The sequence below is a fragment of the Daucus carota genome, chromosome 2 (assembly GCF_001625215.2).
Source record: "Daucus carota subsp. sativus chromosome 2, DH1 v3.0, whole genome shotgun sequence".
NCBI lineage: Eukaryota > Viridiplantae > Streptophyta > Magnoliopsida > Apiales > Apiaceae > Daucus > Daucus carota.
Window position 1 is genome coordinate 50,662,246 of NC_030382.2, and position 19,320 is coordinate 50,681,565.

General features: G+C 33.4%; 2 protein-coding genes across 3 annotated transcripts; one reads left to right on the forward strand and one right to left on the reverse strand.

Moving 5' to 3' along the window:
- Positions 1-1,795: 1,795 nt before the first annotated feature.
- LOC108210152 (katanin p60 ATPase-containing subunit A1) lies at positions 1,796-8,742 on the reverse strand. The gene is made up of 7 exons (XM_017381423.2): positions 8,516-8,742; positions 7,321-7,804; positions 6,510-6,707; positions 5,669-5,913; positions 3,218-3,376; positions 3,011-3,098; positions 1,796-2,343 (listed from the first exon to the last, which is right to left on the reverse strand). The coding sequence occupies exons 1-7, from the start codon at positions 8,632-8,634 to the stop codon at positions 2,062-2,064; spliced, it is 1,575 nt and encodes a 524-aa protein (XP_017236912.1). The 5' UTR covers positions 8,635-8,742; the 3' UTR covers positions 1,796-2,061.
- A 4,587-nt stretch (positions 8,743-13,329) lies between these two features.
- On the forward strand, positions 13,330-19,056 carry LOC108206463 (cyclin-A2-4). 2 transcript variants are annotated; one of them, XM_017376769.2, is made up of 12 exons: positions 13,330-13,466; positions 14,201-14,539; positions 15,287-15,533; positions 15,943-16,076; positions 16,423-16,515; positions 16,965-17,098; positions 17,518-17,593; positions 18,034-18,110; positions 18,188-18,221; positions 18,309-18,458; positions 18,550-18,684; positions 18,802-19,056. In XM_017376769.2, exons 2-12 carry the CDS (start codon positions 14,261-14,263, stop codon positions 18,853-18,855), a joined length of 1,413 nt encoding a protein of 470 aa, XP_017232258.1. In that variant the 5' UTR covers positions 13,330-13,466; positions 14,201-14,260; the 3' UTR covers positions 18,856-19,056. The 2 variants fall into 2 exon arrangements, with proteins under 2 accessions (XP_017232258.1, XP_017232259.1); XM_017376770.2 differs by lacking the exon at positions 13,330-13,466 and adding an exon at positions 13,586-13,722.
- The last annotated feature ends 264 nt before the right edge of the window (positions 19,057-19,320 follow it).

Here is a 19,320-nt window from a genome sequence, read left to right on the forward strand (position 1 = left end):
CGATAAGTCTTATTCCCGTTTTTTAAAACACTGGTGAAAAGTAAGTATTTTATAAAGTGATGTTCTGAGTCTAAATTATTTAGATTATAAATGGTGAAACGATTTTGGAAAAATCTCTTTACTGGCATGTTTGTTCATGCTACTAATTCAAATCATATTTCATTGTTTTCCTTTTGAAGGAAATAAACTCAACAAATTAATTGCATTTATTTCCACAAAAAATTGGATTTGATTCGTCTGTAGTTCACTGTGCTGATGTCAATTAAGATCTCATAAACCAGTTAGAGCATCTCCAACCATCTAAAACCCTTGGCTAAAAAGTGAGTTGGCATACTTAAAATAAAAAAATTTAGCCTAACAGCTTCAAAAACTCAACTCCAACCATGCTCAGCTGTTGTCTATAAATTTAGCCAACCTCCTGTGGATGACTAAATTTGTCGAACCTCTACAGGTCTGTAAGAAAATCTGTAGGAAGATTGTACATCATTTATTACCATATTGAACTGATATATTCTATTTTAACAATTTAAAATATTAATAACATATTATTTTTAAATTATAGCCAACCAATATAGCCAGTTGAAGTATTTTATAAAGTGATGTTCTGAGTCTAAATTATTTAGATTATAAATGGTGAAACGATTTTGGAAAAATCTCTTTACTGGCATGTTTGTTCATGCTACTAATTCAAATCATATTTCATTGTTTTCCTTTTGAAGGAAATAAACTCAACAAATTAATTGCATTTATTTCCACAAAAAATTGGATTTGATTCGTCTGTAGTTCACTGTGCTGATGTTAATTAAGATCTCATAAACCAGTTAGAGCATCTCCAACCATCTAAAACCCTTGGCTAAAAAGTGAGTTGGCATACTTAAAATAAAAAAATTTAGCCTAACAGCTTCAAAAACTCAACTCCAACCATGCTCAGCTGTTGTCTATAAATTTAGCCAACCTCCTGTGGATGACTAAATTTGTCGAACCTCTACAGGTCTGTAAGAAAATCTGTAGGAAGATTGTACATCATTTATTACCATATTGAACTGATATATTCTATTTTAACAATTTAAAATATTAATAGCATACTACTTTTAAATTATAGCCAACCAATATAGCCAGTACCATTGAAGCAAAATGTCTTACAGGTTCAGCAAATTATACATAATGTCTTACAGATTCAATTTAACCAACGATTATAGCCAACGCCGTTTGAGATGCTCTTAGTATGTTTTATCTGCTGATTGGCTATATATGGAATTAAACTAAAATATATCTTCTTGGCAAAAAAAAACAAAACATATCTTACAATAATTTATATAGTCAAAGATTATCACTCCATCCACTCTAAGACACTTGTTTGACATGTAATTTAATTTGTAAAACGACTCATCCTCACATCAACTTTTCACATTATTTTTTCAGACTTTCTTTTTTATTTTCCATTGATTAAAATTTAAATGCTAATAAAAATTGACATTTAGAATTTTTTTAGAAAAAGAGAATTGAAAAAAATAATGTAGAGGCCACCACCTTTTAATATATGCATATAAAGTCAATGCGGGAACGGAGGGAATTGGGGGCATAATCTAGTCATGAGTAGACATATCTTTCAGACTTATATACCCACATAATATTCAGATTGGTGCATACTTTCTCAGCCAGCGCTGTCCACACACTTGGCTTGCTAGAATCCGTGCTTTAGATCACCTTGTAGGACTGGCAAGTGTAGGCTACAGGAGCTTTTGACCAAGTAGAATAAACCCGAGATCGAACATTTTCAATCACTCATGCATCGTCACAACAAACAAAGCAAATTACATAATCATTGTCTGAACTTGGAAAGTTTGTAATGTACAACAATTTGATGAATGAATTGAGGAGCAACTGTAGAACTACTGTCTAAATGCACGAATGTGTGAACTGTTGTCAACTCACTGTATAAGTGCATCAAAAATTAACAAAATTACAGCTTTTTAATAGTCATACAATATATTGGAACTTGGAGGGGGGGAAATCCTCAAATAAGTAGTGGGGGGCATAAAGAAACCACCTATTCTCCTTTTAAGCAGATCCGAATTCTGAAAACCACTTTTCATGTTTCTCTATATCGGTTGAAGAAACACTTGGCTGAACCTTGGCTATGGCTTCTTCAAAATCACACATCGCTACAGGGTCTTTAGAAATCTCCTCCTTAGACATGTTCTTAATTTGGTCGCGAGTCTTCCCTGCTATCTTACGTCTCATGCCATTCATGGAAGCATCACGGCACACATTTGTCAAATCATCTCCACTGTATCCCTCTGTTCGGCGAGCCACTTCATTAATATCAACATCAGAAGCCACCTGATATAAATGGCCAAAGCTAGTTCAGAGAAAAAGGAACAGGAAAATATGTCTCCTTTTCAAACTAATTTTACATATCAAGACTAGACTGACAACTAAGTTGTTAAATCAAGTTGGTTCAAAATATATTAGAAGGAACATTGGAGGATCGACAATTCACAAAGTAATTTGTGATGCAGAATTCATAACCTGCCAAGGACCAGACTACTTTCATCTGCAACATCATTAAAACTACTTTATACATAATTTTTCTTTAAAAAAAAGCAATGAGATCAATAACAGAAAATTAGTCTCTGCCAATCCAAATTATGGGATATGAGAAAAGTGTTCATGAACGAAGGTTACCGAATATTAACCATGAAGCTAAAAATAAGATTGTCAGTTATAATGAGTACACAAAGGCTGCAAAGTTCGAATGAAAGAAAGGAAATAAATTGTATCTAGCCAAAAAAAAAAAGTAAAAAAATAATGATGTAAAATTGTACATAAACAAAAAAGTACCCCCAAAAGTACTAAGATGATCTAGAACTTAAACCGTCATAAACTACCATGTATATTTCTGCATTATACTCCACAGTGAATGGGAAGGTGATGACGAATGACAAACTAGACATTATTAAATAAGTTAAAGGACTGATAGATTAACCAGGCGGCAAGAGCTGCCTACCTCAACAGTTTTTAGATTGATCTTTATAAGCTCCTTACGGCTCTCAGCATCAGGAAGAGGAATGTATATTCGCTTTTCCAGCCGCCTCCTACATGGCAGTATTGAACAAGTCAAAACAACATTGTCCCGCTAATTCTAGGAGGTATTTAGGATTAGGACTGGTAATATCAGAAAAAAAAAATATGAAGAACCTTAACAGGACCCAACCTTAGTGCCTCATCTATGTCCCATGGAAAATTTGTCGCTGCCAAAACCATCACTATCTTGCGACTGCCATCTTCATTAGTGCCTGTATTATTTGCACCGTCTACTTGTACCAACAGTTCAGACTTAACCCTTCTAGATGATTCATGCTCCCCTGAAGCCCTGCAACAAACATATTGTGTCTCAGATCATGTACAGGTGTATGCATTTCAGTTTCAACATAAGTACATCCCTCAACTACTAGATATATTAATGCAAAATAGTGGAGGCAGAGGAACACATTGATGCAAGGCAAGGATAGAAAAGAGGGATAACCGAATTAAAACAATAAAAAGTTAGATATTGGTGGATAAATTACAAAAAACCCACTACCCTTAAGGTGATTCAACCTCAAAAGTACCTGCAACAAACATATTGTGTCTCAGATCATGTACAGGTGTATGCATTTCAGTTTCATCATAAGTACATCCCTCAACTACTAGATAATTTAATGCAAAATAGTGGAGGCAGAGGAACACATTGATGCAAGGCAAGGATAGAAAAGAGGGATAACTGAATTAAAACAATAGAAAGTTAGATATTGGTGGATAAATTACAAAAAACCCACTACCCTTAAGGTGATTCAACCTCAAAAGTACCACTACCCGGGGGGTTCTCAACTGCAGCGAAGAAATAGTGAGGATCTCAACCCATAACAAGAGAGCGAATAATCTCAATCCAATAATTAATCAAGGGTAAGGGTCCCTAACATACAACTGTTGCATCACGCTAACAACGGCTTTTTCCCGCCTGAAGGCATTAACCCTAAATTTTTGATGTAAATGCAGGGGGGCTACATTGTCTTCTGGCAGAAAAATCACTCATCTTAGAGTTTTAACCTTCCAACATTTTTTTCCCGTTGGTAGTATGCTGGGATTGTTCAGCACCATTACCCATTAATCAAAGTCTTCCAATAATAAGATATTACATTTCCTTGTAAAGGAGTAAATCATGTAAACTTAACCACCAAGTGAACTCCATATTATAAAGGAAACGAATCCTTATCTAATTTCTACCATAATCTAGAATCTATCTATCTATCTATCTATCTATCTATATATATATATATATATAGAGTAAAGTTCTATGGAGACCACTTTTTTTGGAGACCGTGGAGACCACTTATGTTCTGCAAGTAAAATATTGCATAAAAATATTGCAAAACACATAATTTTGCAAATCAAATACATTATTTTGTGAAGTAAGCTTTATAAATATCACCAATTTATTAAAATTATTGAAGAACATCTATGTTCAGCAAATTGAACAAATGTTCTGCAAACTAAACATATTTCGCAGGATAAAATATTTTATAATATTCTGCATGCAAAACATACATGATATTCAAGATTTTATATGATATAATGATCTTTGTACAACATGATTTGCAAAATTATGAGTTTTGCAATGTTTTTATGCATATTTTACTTGCAGAACATAAACGGTCTCCACGGTCTCCAAAAAAAGTGGTCTCCATAGAACTTAACTCTATATATATATATATCTTTATAATAAATCTTTATAATAAATAAATATATATATATATATATATATATATATATATCTTTATAATAAATTAAAATTAAAACAATTTCTAATTCAAATTATAAAACAATACAAATTAATATATTAATTGCATGTTCATCATCACACATGTTTACCAATTTTTCTAGACAACTCTGTTCTCTAATCTGCAGGGTGCAACCTTAGGCTGAAGTCCTCTAAAGTATGCAACAAGAGAACTATACAAGGTCAGTTAATCACTAAAATGTATTTTAGTCTCTGTATTAATGGTTCATCAATCATCAGTATTGTGTTGCACAGCACACACTTATAGACTTGATGCCATGGCCCAAAAACCATCTGAAACTTAGTATCTACTATTACCCACTACTAATATGGTAATGTCTAAAATTGCTCAGCAAGCATAGCTCATGCTGGTGAAGGCTTAGTTCAGCCACAATTATAGTTTCATATCAGTTGGTTTGCTGATATTTTGTGGAGCTCCTGGTACTAGGCTTGCTGCCAAAAACGATCTGAAATATTATTCCCCTTGCCCTATATCTTCTAGTGCCCGCCTTTATTCAAGTCCAGAAATATTTTACATTGCCTAACTTTTTAATTGTTGATTAGTTATTCCTTCATTTTCTCCCATGTCTCCCAACAACAATATTAACCGTATCAGCAGGAAGGTTAGATTATTAACAAAGAACAGAATTAGTGTAGCCCGTTGCAGAGGACTGCAAACAAAAAAATTGTTATCCCATCTCATAAACTGCAAGTAGAGAAGTTACACCCCTGGAGGTTCAAGTACAATTCAATTCATAATAAAAAGTCGCTAAATTATAAGAATTAATTATAGCGTCCACATATGGCCTACAGAGAAGTTCAAAAACTAGATTCATGTTTCCTTACCCTCGCGAATTGCAAAGAGAATCAATCTCGTCAATAAATATAGTACTTGGTGCATATGCTCTTGCAAGTTCAAACAAGCACCGAACCATGCGTTCACTTTCTCCTCGCCACTTTGAAGCAAGTGTAGCAGAAGAAACATTGAAAAAGGTCGTTCCACACTCTGTCGCAACAGCTTTAGCTAGGAGTGTTTTCCCGGTACCAGGAGGGCCAAACATAAGAACACCTTTCCATGGCCTCCTAATTCCCTGCAAGTAAAAAAGATTAGTCACATCATGCCCGGGTTACTAAATGGCTGCCAATGTGCACAACCTTTTAGATGTGCAAAAATCCTTCTCCCAACAACAGCAGTACAGATATGAGTTAAAATTGTATATCTGGAATGAAAATCTTACTCATTATATATAATAACTGAGAATACAGATATTGAGGACACTCACAAATAGTAGTGTGCGCAACCAATGTATATCAACTTGTTCTATTGTCAAAAGGGATGCAGGATAGTTTCGGATAAAGATGAACATAGGTAAACAGTTTCATAAAATAATAGATAAACTACATGACATGTGACAGTAAAACAGAGAGAAAACGAGCACGAAATGTCTCAGAGAAAGGAAGGAACAGATATAAAGGTAGAATTGTAATACAGTGAAGCACATGGGCTGCGCAAACAAGTATACTGTAACCATGTGCATTCTTCTCATAATAACTACTCCCTCTGTCCCATTTATGTGACTTTTATACTTTTTGCACGTGCATGAGGGAGGCAATCTTCAGAGACGTCCGAAAAAACAAAAGGCTTAGCTGAACTGGGATGGAGGGAGTATTAAACTTTAATATATACCTGAAAATATTCAGGCATTAACAAGGGAAGAACCACAGCTTCCTCCAGAAGTCTTTTTGCTTCGCTCAGCCCTGCAACATCATCCCATTTAACTCCAGGGGTATTTTCTAATACATCCCTTTCAAGCATAGCAGCTAAGTCCTGGTCAGGCCCTTCATACACTCCACGCTTTGATTTACCATCTTCAGAATCACCATTCTAACATCAGCGAAGAAACAATGTCAGCAGATGATCCAAACATCTTAATTTGTGAGGACTAAATAATGCACTTCCCTGCAATCAAGAACTCAAAGCTTAAACTGTCAAGTGACCCAAACCATTTTTTATATGACCAAGTTAAATTCTATAAGGAAAAACACATGTCGTGATGTATGAGAGCAAGTCCAGTGGAGGTGCTAAAATTGGTGCTATATCTATAATATAGCACCCAGGCAAAAAACATCACTCTAATGGGGTGCTAAACATGGATGTAAAATAGCAAAATGCTATACTTGATGTTGATGCTAAATATAGAACTAAGTATAGATGTTGCTATAATTGCCACATAAGCATGCAAGTGGGAAAATCAATATTTAAAGTAATGTTGACAAATAAAGTAGTGCATTTAAAGATTTGGTGAGTGAAATATAGCTATTTAGATAGTTTGGTGCTATTTTAAATCTACCCATTGAAGTAGAAGTTCTATTTTAACATCATAAGTCAGTTTTTGGTGCTAAAATTTAGCAATAGCTAAACGTGTTTTAGCAACACCATTGACCATGCTCTTAAGTCACAAAATAATATGGCATCAATCACGCAAGTGTAGACTCACCACAGAATCTGCCTTCCCGGAATTAGACTTCCCCGGTCCATTGCCTTTTCTCCCAGTAGTGGTAGAAGTAGTGGACCTAGCTCCTGAGTTAGCCCTATTAGAACCCGCCTTTGCTCCACGACCAGTAGTTCCACTTCTTGTAGGGCCACGATCCCAATTATCATCTTGACCTGACTTTCTCATACCCACTTGACTAGCTCTAGTTGATCTTCTACTTGTTGTGTCCCGACTAGGCGGTCTCCATACATCAGGATCGTCCATGGAAGGAGCCCCTGAGGAAGTTGGATACTCGTCTAGTGGTTGAAAAACAAATGATGACTTGGTCGAAATTGGGGGTGAAGAAGGTCGTCTACCCATCCGAGTCTCCTTGAAAGCATTTCGCTTAGTATCCAATTGCTTCACAATCTCACTTTCTTCTAATAGAGCTTTCTTTACATTCATCCACTTGGAACGAATAAGTGGATCATCAAGTGTAGTTAAATGCCTAATCCATAACAAAACAAAAAATGTCTTCACACAGACCTTAAAACTGTGACATCAAGTCTAAGTTGAGTGCCTAAACCATTAACAGAATTAAGAAAAAACTTCACACAAACCTTAAAACCACTACCCTTAAATTTTCTTCAGAAAAATACGACGACGATTTCCTCGTTTACCAAGTGGGTCATGGAGATCCCCACATACAAAAATATAGAAGAGGCTTTCAAGCATAGCAAAATGCTTTTATATAATTGAAAAGCAGGTTATATTGGGGAGATAACTAGTAAAGGAGTTGGCCTGGTCAATAAGACGGGGGCATTACATGTGAAGCCTAATTTTAAAGCACTGAAGTAAACATTCGAATAATGGATAATAACATTTTCCAAAAAAAATTATTAACAAAAAAAAAAAAAAAACCCTGCCAATGTATCTAACAATCCTTTACTCATACATGCAGTAGATACAATTATTGAACTCATCTCAATTGAGTAGACATAATGTGCAAATGTATCTGAAAATCCCCTAATTTTAAGTACAATGTGATTCTCAAAAGCTTGAATTACGCATTTGCAAGTTAAAATTCAGCTGGTAGTTGCTAAATTGCATTTCAGATAAAGTTCTTTCACCTCAAAGCTACACGATATGCATCAAGTATGTGCGTTCACGTATACATAAAGAGGAGAGAAGAGAGAGAGAGAGAGAGAGAGAGAGAGACCTGTTGATCTGAGCAATGACACCGTCAAAGAAAATAATGGAAGTGTCATAAACGCCTTCAATTGCATATTCTCTGGCTAATTTCAAGTGATCTTGCAAGCCAGTTAGCGTCCCCGCCATTTTTCAAATCCAAATTGACTCCAAGATTTCTAGGGTTTGCGAATCGGAGAGATCTTCGTGCACGATTTTTTAGCTACCCATTCAGTGTGAGATGAAATATGACGGAGCCGTTTAAACGGCACAATTAAAAGAGGGGGTATGTGAATTATTTGACTGTTTTGCCCTTACGCTTTTCCCACTGGTTAGGGGCTGAGATGGAAATTAAGTGTCGGTCGTTGTTTTGTGGGTTCAACTGCGCCCCCTGTCAATTTAACGGGCTTGTAGACGCTGTCAAAGTAGACAGAGGAGGGGTGAGTTCTGTATGTGCACAAGTCGATCCAAGAAAACATAATTAATATTCCATCCATCCCAAATTAGATAATTTTTTTGAGAAAAAAAATTTATCCCAAAATAGTTGAGCCTCTCTCTTTTCAATGCATTTTTATCAATAATTTTCCATTTTTACCATCTTCTATTTATCATTTTCAATACACCATCTAACTAATAGTATAGACGGTCAACACAATTAATATGGACAAAGATGGAAAAATGAACAATAATTAAATACTTCTTAATATGTGTGAAATGAGTAAAAAGCTCATCTAATTTGGGATGGAGAAAGTATTTTGAGAAATATAAATCGAGGATTACGGTTTAAAGTGGAGTTCACAAAAAATGGTTATACTATAATCATTTAAATAAATACAAAATGCAAACAAATAATAATGTAAAGATGTATAATACATATTCATGACCCATGCACATATTAATGTGGGTGTTTGGGCGCTTGTTGAGTTTTAAATTAGAAGCACTTATTCGTACTGTTTGTGTAAAAAGTCGATAAGCACTTATAAAAATCTAGGATCCCTAGCTTTTATTTCATGACTTCTACTTTTTTTCCAAACACTTTAATCACTTATAAGTCTTAACTAACTTCTAATTTCTACTTCACTTTTTTCTACTTTAAGCAAAAAGCACTTATTTTAAGCTCACCCAAACAGCCCCAATATCCATCGCAAACTTACAGCTTATAAGTAAGAAGATTAACAAATTTAACTTTTTTATAACTTTCCTGTATATAAACTATACTTGTCATTGTACTAATATGATTGGAGCACGAATTCAGTAACGCTTTTCTTAATTATATTTATATACATGGAAAAAATTTAAAAAATTTTAAGTTGCTAATCTTCCATGGCATTACAATGACTTTATTTGTTTAGTTATCACGTTCACCATTTTGGAACTTATCACAGACTCAGGCTCAATAATTTGTAAATTTTAAAATGAAAAAAAAAATTAAAATCTATGATCATTTATTCGTAAATTTGAAATTATATATTTCAACTGCAATGGTGTAAATTATGAACAAATGGACACGAACTTATTACAAACTTTAACGTTAGTCGCCATATATTTCATCCCTCCGTCCCTCTAGGATGTATATATTTGGAATGGATGTGGAGGCTAAAAAAAGCGTATAAAGTAGGTAAGATGGTGGACTCATAAATATTTAATTGATAGATTTGAAAAAGTAAATGAAAGTAGTGGGTGAGTGGGATTTTTATATTATAAAAGTATTATTTTGGGAAAGTTTCAAAAAGTATGGAAGTGAATGGAACATCTCGAAAAGGAAAGTGCATAGAAATCAGAGTCACGGAGAGAGTAGTTCATTTAGGCCTTTAAATGGATCAAATACCTATTCATATAAACTCATTTAAATTCATATAAATAATATAATTTTATTAGTTTATTATATGATCACTCTCTCCCGCAGCCGCTCTTTTCTCTTTTTTTTTCGTTCATAGCCGCAGGGGCTTCCACCGGATCTCTACCGGTGGAAAGCCCCAAACAGTATTTATTTTTTTGTTTTCTCCCTTCTTTTAATAAATTTTGTGATTTTCCTAAAGATCTTTCTTGTTAGGTAAGATTGATCCAATTTTTCTAAAACTTTGTCATTAGTTTATTTTTCGGATCTAAGGATTCAAAGCTTTTTTCGATTTGATCTTCTTTTTCATAGATCTCAATTCCACGGAACTGCGGACTTCTCGTTCTTCCAGGTGATTTTATTCTATAAAGTGGTCCGAATTATTTGTTTTGTGGTTTTGTTTCCCAAATCTAGGGATTGTTTTGGTTTAGTTAGTATTTTATTTAAGTATTTGCAGATCTAAAGTTGCTAGTTTATCACGTTTAGTTCGTGTTTGATCTTGGTTTTTTTATGTTGTCTCACTGTTTGTGTGAGTTTTGTTATTTTCTCACCATTTGTGTGGGTATGATGCTTGATTTAGTAATGAAAGTTGTTAAGGGATTGCATTCTCAGTCGATAGCTCAAACTGGTTGGGGCGGAAGCGAATGTGGCGAAGTATGTGTACATATCATCTTCTAACAAATCATGTGATTTTATCATATAGTTTTTTATTATTGAATTAACTCATTTATCAAAAAAAAAGTTTATTATCTGATCCATGAAAAAAACGAGTCATATGATGATTTGAGACGAATATCGCCGAGGTTACATAATTTTTAGGAGAAATAAGGAGTGAAAATTTTATAATACTAAATCTTATTCTTGTATTCAAAAAAATAATATGAAATATGACATTCTCTTTATGCCAACCGCGAGAATGAAGTCACCAAAATAAGCAAACTCATACGATATATAATATAATGTCTATATTTACGTTCAATATACTGATTCAAATTTTAAATCACATACAATCTATAATATTACATCTAATTATTATTTAAAAGAAAAATATTATATGATTTGATATATATGAAACTTGATTTGTTTACCCGTTCGTGATGACCGACAACTGAAGTCTATCTCATTTTTGAATATGATTAAATAAAATCAATATAATTATAAATTTAAAATGATTTGTTTTGTTTATAGACATACGATTTATGTTTTACTAATTCACATGTTAATTGATATTTCATTTGTCATCATAATTTTATGATATTTCACTATTTAAATCACCATAGCTATTTATATTACATTTTATAAAGAACTATTATCGATCAAATTGTAGTTTCCATAACGAGATATGAGTGTAAACTATTATATATTATGGATCGCTGTTCCCGCACATTTGAAAAATATAACACATAGTAGATTAACTTTGTTTGATGTCTGGAAGAAGAATTATTGTGACAGAAATTATTTCTTCATCCCCACCGTTATCAACTCGGGAATGTGATCCTTGATGAAATTTTTATATTCCTATTACTTTTTAATTTTAATATTAGATTCAAGACATATTGATAAGATGAAATTGCCCGGTGAAAACAACAAAGTACATACAATGTAAGAAGAATGCTTTTTGTAAATTTATTAGTACCCGTTCTTGACAATAAAAGTTTAAACAAATTAAATATGGTAGATAACGGAATAATTAGAATTTCAATTTTAAATATTTACAAAAAGAAAAATACAAGAAAATGAGAACATACTCTCTCCCACCGAGGATATGAATTCAACACGTATTTTAATAATTTTGTTAACTATGACTTGTTAAATTATTTTGAATCCTTTTTTTATGAATAAAAGTTTAATTTTTAAATTTTTATAAAATACAAATATTTTTCAAAAAAATTTGTGAAGTCAAGTAGCTAAAAAAACTCTTAAAAATTAAGGAAGGCATGATTACTATATATATACACATAAAAAGGTTTCATCCTATTCCTCATATTCTCAGAATCTCATCTATACCTCGGTGTATTATCAGCAGGAGGACCACATGGTCCATGCCCAGAAGTTGCACACTTTTCTTATTTTCATATTTGGACTAGCTGTTAAGGGTTACTCCCTCCGTCTCTTAATACTTTTCCTGTTAATCATGTGCGCGTTTGCCAACACACATTTCTTATCTTTAATATTTTTAATTTCGTATTAGTATTAAATATAAAAATTTTACTGTATTAAAGTACTCATAAATACGAATCAAACAAGATCACTCATGACTATATTTTATCTTATAAATTATATATAAATTAGTAGTCAATTGCTTACAATAAACAGTGCAAAAAGTCAAAACAAGAAATGCTTTTTGGTACAGAGAGGGAGTAATATCTTATGCAGTAAATATTCAAAATGGCACTATTAAAAATTCTAACAAACGCAAAAGAAGATGCTCCATGCACTTTTCCTCCGGTTTCAAAGTTCAAACCTCAAGATTAGCTGTCAAGATTCAATCAAGAGTCGTCTAACATTTTTTTTTTCCATCTAGATTTATAGATAAGGTATCAATATCATTCACAGGCTCTCTATTATTTCACCTCTTTTGATCTAGATCAGTTTACATAATTTGATAAAATAAAATGTTAGATCTTGTATATGTACTGGATATTTTCAGATCTAATATCCCAATGATTCAATAACAAATCAACTTGTTTTCGCTTTTGAAAACAAATTGATTTACAACCAGATAAACGAATTTAGTGGAATATATTAATCACCAAACATCCCTTAAATGATACTCCCAAATAAAACCAACAAATTGTATCATTAAAGTTAATTAATATAATAAAGTGCAGTAAAAAGGTAAATGGATAAAAGGAAATAACATAAGTAGTTTGAGTAAACAAAAATTACACAGTAATCAACGTAAGTCAAAGCAAGGAGCCATCACTGTCAACAAAGTGACTGAACAATATCAGAAATATTATTTTACTTGTATAAAATACATAAAACAAAGTGTGTATGTAATGTGTGTGTATTTTTCTGAATTTGAACTTTCCATAGTCCCGCTCTTGAATAGTGCGATGTGGTCTCTGCTTCTCTCTCCTCATCTTTTGATTATCTCTATTTGATCTCTCTCTTTCTTTCATTTCTTGGAGCTCAGAAAGAGGTACTCAAATTTCGACTTTCTTTTTTTTTTCCTTCTTTTTGTGGGTCTTTTTTTTTGAAAGAAAGATCTTGCGGGGTTTGATATTTGGTTATGAATTTCAAATTTATTGAATCTTGAAACCAAAATTTTGTTAAAAAGATGAAATTTTTATGTGGGGTTGTAGTCATGGGTGTTTCTTGATTATGTGGGGAAAGAATTACAAATTTTAAGAGCTCAATGTGATTGGTGAAAAAGACAAAGACTTTGATTTGATGGGGTTTGTTTCTAGTAGTGATTGTTTCGATTCTTGAATGCCAACTGCGTTTCTTGACAATGTATCATATTTGGTGGTCTTTGAGAGAATTCCTGGTTCTTGATAATTTTTGGGAATTTATTGAAAATTTTATTTTGAGGATTTGATTTGGCTATTAAATCACATTATTATCCAGATTGATGAATTGTCTGCTTTGTTCTAATAAGCGAGTGTAGCATATGCCTTGCTTGCTATGGTTTATATGTCTGCAGCATTTTTCTTTTAAGTTATCTAGGATTAGCAAACTACTTTGTTGTATAGTCCCTAATTGAGATTTTTTGTTATTTTGTCATGATTTTTCTAATAACTAGTCTATGATGATATCTGTTATTAAATGGAGCCTACATGAATTCGGTGAAATTTTTAGTGTTTTTTATACAGTATGATTATGACTATGTACATTTTTTCTATTGTTCATGCCTCATGGTCAATATTGTTGCAGGTAACAAGGCTACTATCCCAAACTAGGAAGCCTTCTTTGCTCTTTGCTAAAGCTTTAAAGATGAAGGAAAGTGCTGCAACTGTTAGAGAGCCAACAGCTCGAGTGACAAGAGCACGAGCTGCTGCTTCACAATCATCTGAACGGCTGCTTATTTTGGACTCAACAAAGCAGCAAGGCCAGAAGCGTGATTTACGGAAAAACTCTAAAAGAGTAGCTTTGGAAGAACAGATTAATTGTGCTGCTACTAATCAGCACAAAAGAAGGGCAGTTCTCAAGGATGTAACAAATGTTTCCCAAGATAATTTGAATACAAACTGCTCCAATGCATCTAAAATTGCGGTATTGGATCCTTTTTCTGACTTTGTTGTTTTGTTTAATTACGAGAAGTAATCATGCAACTCTTTTTTTCTTATATATATCTTGCTCATGCACCTGTTTAATAAGGTACTGTGTTGGTTCAAATATTCCCCTGTTGTATCAGCTGCACTCTTATCCTACAACATACGCAAAGTAAATTTGACCAGAAGTTGAACCTTTACAATAAGCTTAATGTAAAAAAGAGATCTTGATGGTAACTCCTGCTTAAAATCCGTTGTTAGTCCTTAAGTTTTGTAAAATACATATTAATCATAAACTCCTGTCATATTCTTTTATTAGATCCCATTTTGTTGGAGAGAATGGAAATTAAAATTGTGACTATTGAATTTGTCAAAAAAAAAAAATTGTGACTATTGAAAGTGAAGGAAGGATTGATGTAAGAAGAATGAAAAGAAAGCAGAGAGGTTGCAACTTGTGACTGTATAATGATTTTTCTAAGAAACAAAAATTGTAGGAATGAAGCATTCATCCACATATATGTGGGATTGAGCTCTACCTATAATTTGTATGAATGGGGTGTAAGGAGTAATGAATGTAATGATTTTTCTTTTGTTTAGATTAATAAGAAATTCATGCAAATATGAAAACCATGAATATTTACCCACGAAATAAACAAATTTCATTCTATTGCTACCTAAATCCATTCCCTTCAACGAGCATCAACTTGCTAAAATATAATCACTGCTTTCTTTTTCTTCATATCATCAGAGAAAGAATCTGAACCAGATCAAAAGAGGTTCAGTGGATGTCTCCAAGGTATCATCACCTGTTGCAGAGAAGGTTCAACAAAATCCAAAAACCGAAACTGATGAGGTAGTTGCATTCACAGAAACTGAGTCCACAGGTTCGTGGTTGTTGGACAAAAATGCACATCCAGAGCCAATTGCTGAGAAAGATTCATGCGAAGATATTCCTTCACATAACGTACCAGAATCTGGAGTGCCTCCAAATAAAGGTTTGCTTTCCCTTCAAATTCTCTAATGGAACGGAACAAAAAATGTGATTTATATTTATAAAGAAAGTTTTACAAAAGATATATGGGTTAATTTCATATATAAAAGCTTTACTGCCTTACATGACAGTAGCATTTCCCCCCCGTAAATGCTAATTGAATAGTTCACGTGTCAGCTCTCTGTAGCAAAATTATGAAAGTAAAAATGTATTTCTAGGAGTAAGGTTGCTCTGTTAAGTGTTAAGTACTTACACTTGCTTAATGAATCTGCATAACTTAGCTGCTTGTGGAACACTATTTGATACACAATTTTCACCAATCGGTGGATTGTTCTTCTTCTCTTTATTTAGAGTTTATGATGCTTTAAATTGTGATCTGTTCATAAGACTACAGTTTTTTTTAATGAATGCAGAAGATAAAATAGGTCTTGTGATGTTGACAAGCTGTTCAAAGGGAGAATTTATAGACATCGATGCTGATCATAAGGATCCTCAGTTGTGCAGACAGTATGCTGTAGACATCTATAACAATCTACGAGTTGCTGAGGTTTGTGTTTAAATACTGTTATTGTTCCCATCCGTAAGATGAATTAATATCATTTGGAAATATAATATCAACTTGGGAATTAGATAATTATATAGGGGGAAACTTTAAGTAAAGCTCGTGACAAGGTTATGATGCATCCATTTTGCACAAGAGCTGTAATCTTATAGTCATATTACAAATAGATATCTTTGTCCTAAGAATCTTATATATTTGTTCTCATTTATATCTATGTAGGTATATGTTTTATTTTCCTAACGTAGGAGTTGGTCATTGTGACTCTCCCGCACTACAGTAGACATCACTTATTGCTTATACTGAGTTGTGGTTCTATTCCTCTTTCTTTTAGCTCATGCGAAGACCAGATTCCAACTCTATGGAAATTGTTCAACAAGATATCACCAAGGGTATGCGTGGAATTCTGATCGATTGGCTTGTGGAGGTTTGTAATGCATTTGATCCTTAATATTTGTAATTAGTCATTTTAAAGTTCGCTTATCTCAGAGAGTCGTAAAGAGACTAATCTCTCTCTCATTCTCTTTTCTCTAAATGTTGCCTTGGCTAAGTTACGATGCCATATCTCTAGTCCCATATTACTATAGCTAAGCCTTCGTAGTACACAACTTTCTTATATCACACATCCAATTAGCTGCAGTATTATTTTTGTAATTAGGTGAATATGAACAACTAGATATCTTTCATTTTTTGAAATTTTTATTAACATATCCCTAGTCTTCTACTCTTTTTAATGTTTCCCTTTAGAATTTAGTATCTCGACATTAATGCTCTAGTTCCATTGTATTGCTCTATTACTCATATTTGACTATCTGGATTCTGGGCATACAGTGTGTGAATGAGAACTACACTCACAAGTATACATTTTGGTTTCAGGTGTCTGAAGAGTACAAGTTGGTGCCGGACACACTTTATCTCACTGTGCATCTCATCGATTTATATCTTTCCGAGTTCTACATTGAAAGGAAAAGACTTCAATTGCTGGGCATAACTTGCATGTTAATTGCTTCGTAAGCTACTAAGATCTTTCACTTGCACACCGATTAAGTGATTAATCTTCAAGCCATGTGCCCAAATTGTCAAAAAGTAGTGTACTTGTGTTAATTGGCAAGGATTACATTTCAATTTATTATTTAAATGGAAAATAAAGATAAAATAGTAGTTACAAGACGAAGACACAAAGTAACGGTTTTGCCTGATGTCTTGGCAAAATTTTTGTGAACTTTTTACTCAGCACTCATTACCAACAACAATCAGTACACTTTCTACTTGATCAAAGTAATTGTCCTTGATTTATATATTCTATATATATGTTTTGGAGCACTACATTTTCTTTTGATATTGTTTTGTTCTCCACCTTTTTCTTTTAATTATTTTCTCATCCCTCCATACATTGCTAGCATATTCATTTTCTTTCTATGATTTAAAGGAAATATGAAGAAATTTGTGCACCGCGCATTGAGGAATTTTGCTTCATCACTGATAATACTTATTCCAAAACAGAGGTTTGTGATCTGCCTAGCTCCCACATTCTGGACCTTGGACACTTAGTATTTGTATCTCAAAGTAAACTTGTCTTTTGGCATCTGACAAAATATTTTTAATCTGGAATATGTTGATGCAGGTTTTATCAGTTATATCCCTTTATAAGCCACCTTGTAATACTGCTTGTATTACTGAGTTATTTGCCTTGTTCTGGTCAAAGCTAATCTAATATTCTTGTTTGATGTAAAGCTAATTAATTTAATGCATATTATCTTGAATTTTTCTTGTGGATCTGATGAGATTTCTTTTATTGGATAAACATTTCAAAAACAGGCAATTCATATTTTTTTGTTGTAACCAAATATTTTACTTGTACTCGTGCAATCATTTTAAAAAAATCACACTTGCACTGTGGCGCATTATTCTTTGATGTACCAGTAGCTGATGAGTAAACTTGCAGGTTCTTGCAATGGAGAGCAAAGTTTTGAAAGACTTGAGGTTTCGACTTTCTGCACCCACTACAAAAACTTTTCTTAGGTACAAATAAAATGAGATTAAGCTTACAGTCGCTTAAACTTCTAGTACGATTGCTAACCGACAATATATTTCCACAGGAGATTTTTGAGGGCAGCACAAGCTTGTTCCAAGGTAATACATATAGAATAGGTCCTTTGCAGGGTAGATCCTAACTTTCTGGCTTGGAATAAATGGCTGAACTGGAATTTTTATTTGCAGACCCCAAGTCTTGAGCTGGAATTCCTGTCCAATTATTTGGCAGAGCTGACATTGGTTGATAACGGCTTCCTGAAATATATCCCATCAATAGTTGCAGCTTCAGCTGTATTTTTAGCCAGATGGACATTAGATCAATCAAACCACCCATGGGTTTGCTTTTATTTTTTATTCTTTCTACTTGTTTCATTGCTTCAGGTTTAGTTGTGTTGGGTGTTTTGACCTGAATTTGTAAACCATGCAGAATCCAACACTGGAGCATTACACTTCCTACATGGCATCAGATCTCAAAGCCGCAGTTCTTGAGTTGCAAAATTTGCAATTGAACACCAAGAATAGCCCTCTCATTGCTATACGCGCAAAGTACCAACAAGACAAGGTAAGCTGATCCCTGGTGCATAGACATTAGATTAAAATCTTTTGTAGTCATTGTTATGCACTGTTTCGCTTATTTTACAGCTTTATACCTTTACTTATTCTATCTCTGCGACAACAGTTTAAATCAGTTGCACGTTTGTCTTCTCCGAAACTGCTGGAGACCCTATTCTAACAATGTGATGGAGTGCTAACAGATGCAACTACTCTTACCATATTGCGCAAGAATGATGTCTATGAATTTCTGCGTTTCGTCCTCCTCTTAGCGTTGGAGGGTTGTACTTAAAAGAGCTAATCTATAAAGTCTTTTGCATGCTGCATTCATAAATTGGTTCAATGAGCCATTTCTTTAGTTCATTCGTTTCTGTTGATAAAATTATTGACTCCTCTAGAGTTGGAGGTTTGGCGCTCACAAACCTATCTTATCAGTCTGTTTTGTAGCTGGAACCAATTTGAAGCGCTGATCACAGTAAGCTTATTATTAATTAACTAGCTTCTTAACCCGTGCAAAGCACGGGTTGCTTTAAATCATTTTCTTCAATATATGTTATATCTCGTTATTTATCTTTTTTTATATATATTTGTATTTTAAATCATAGTATGTTGATGTCTGTATATACACATATCCTCACTTTTATGA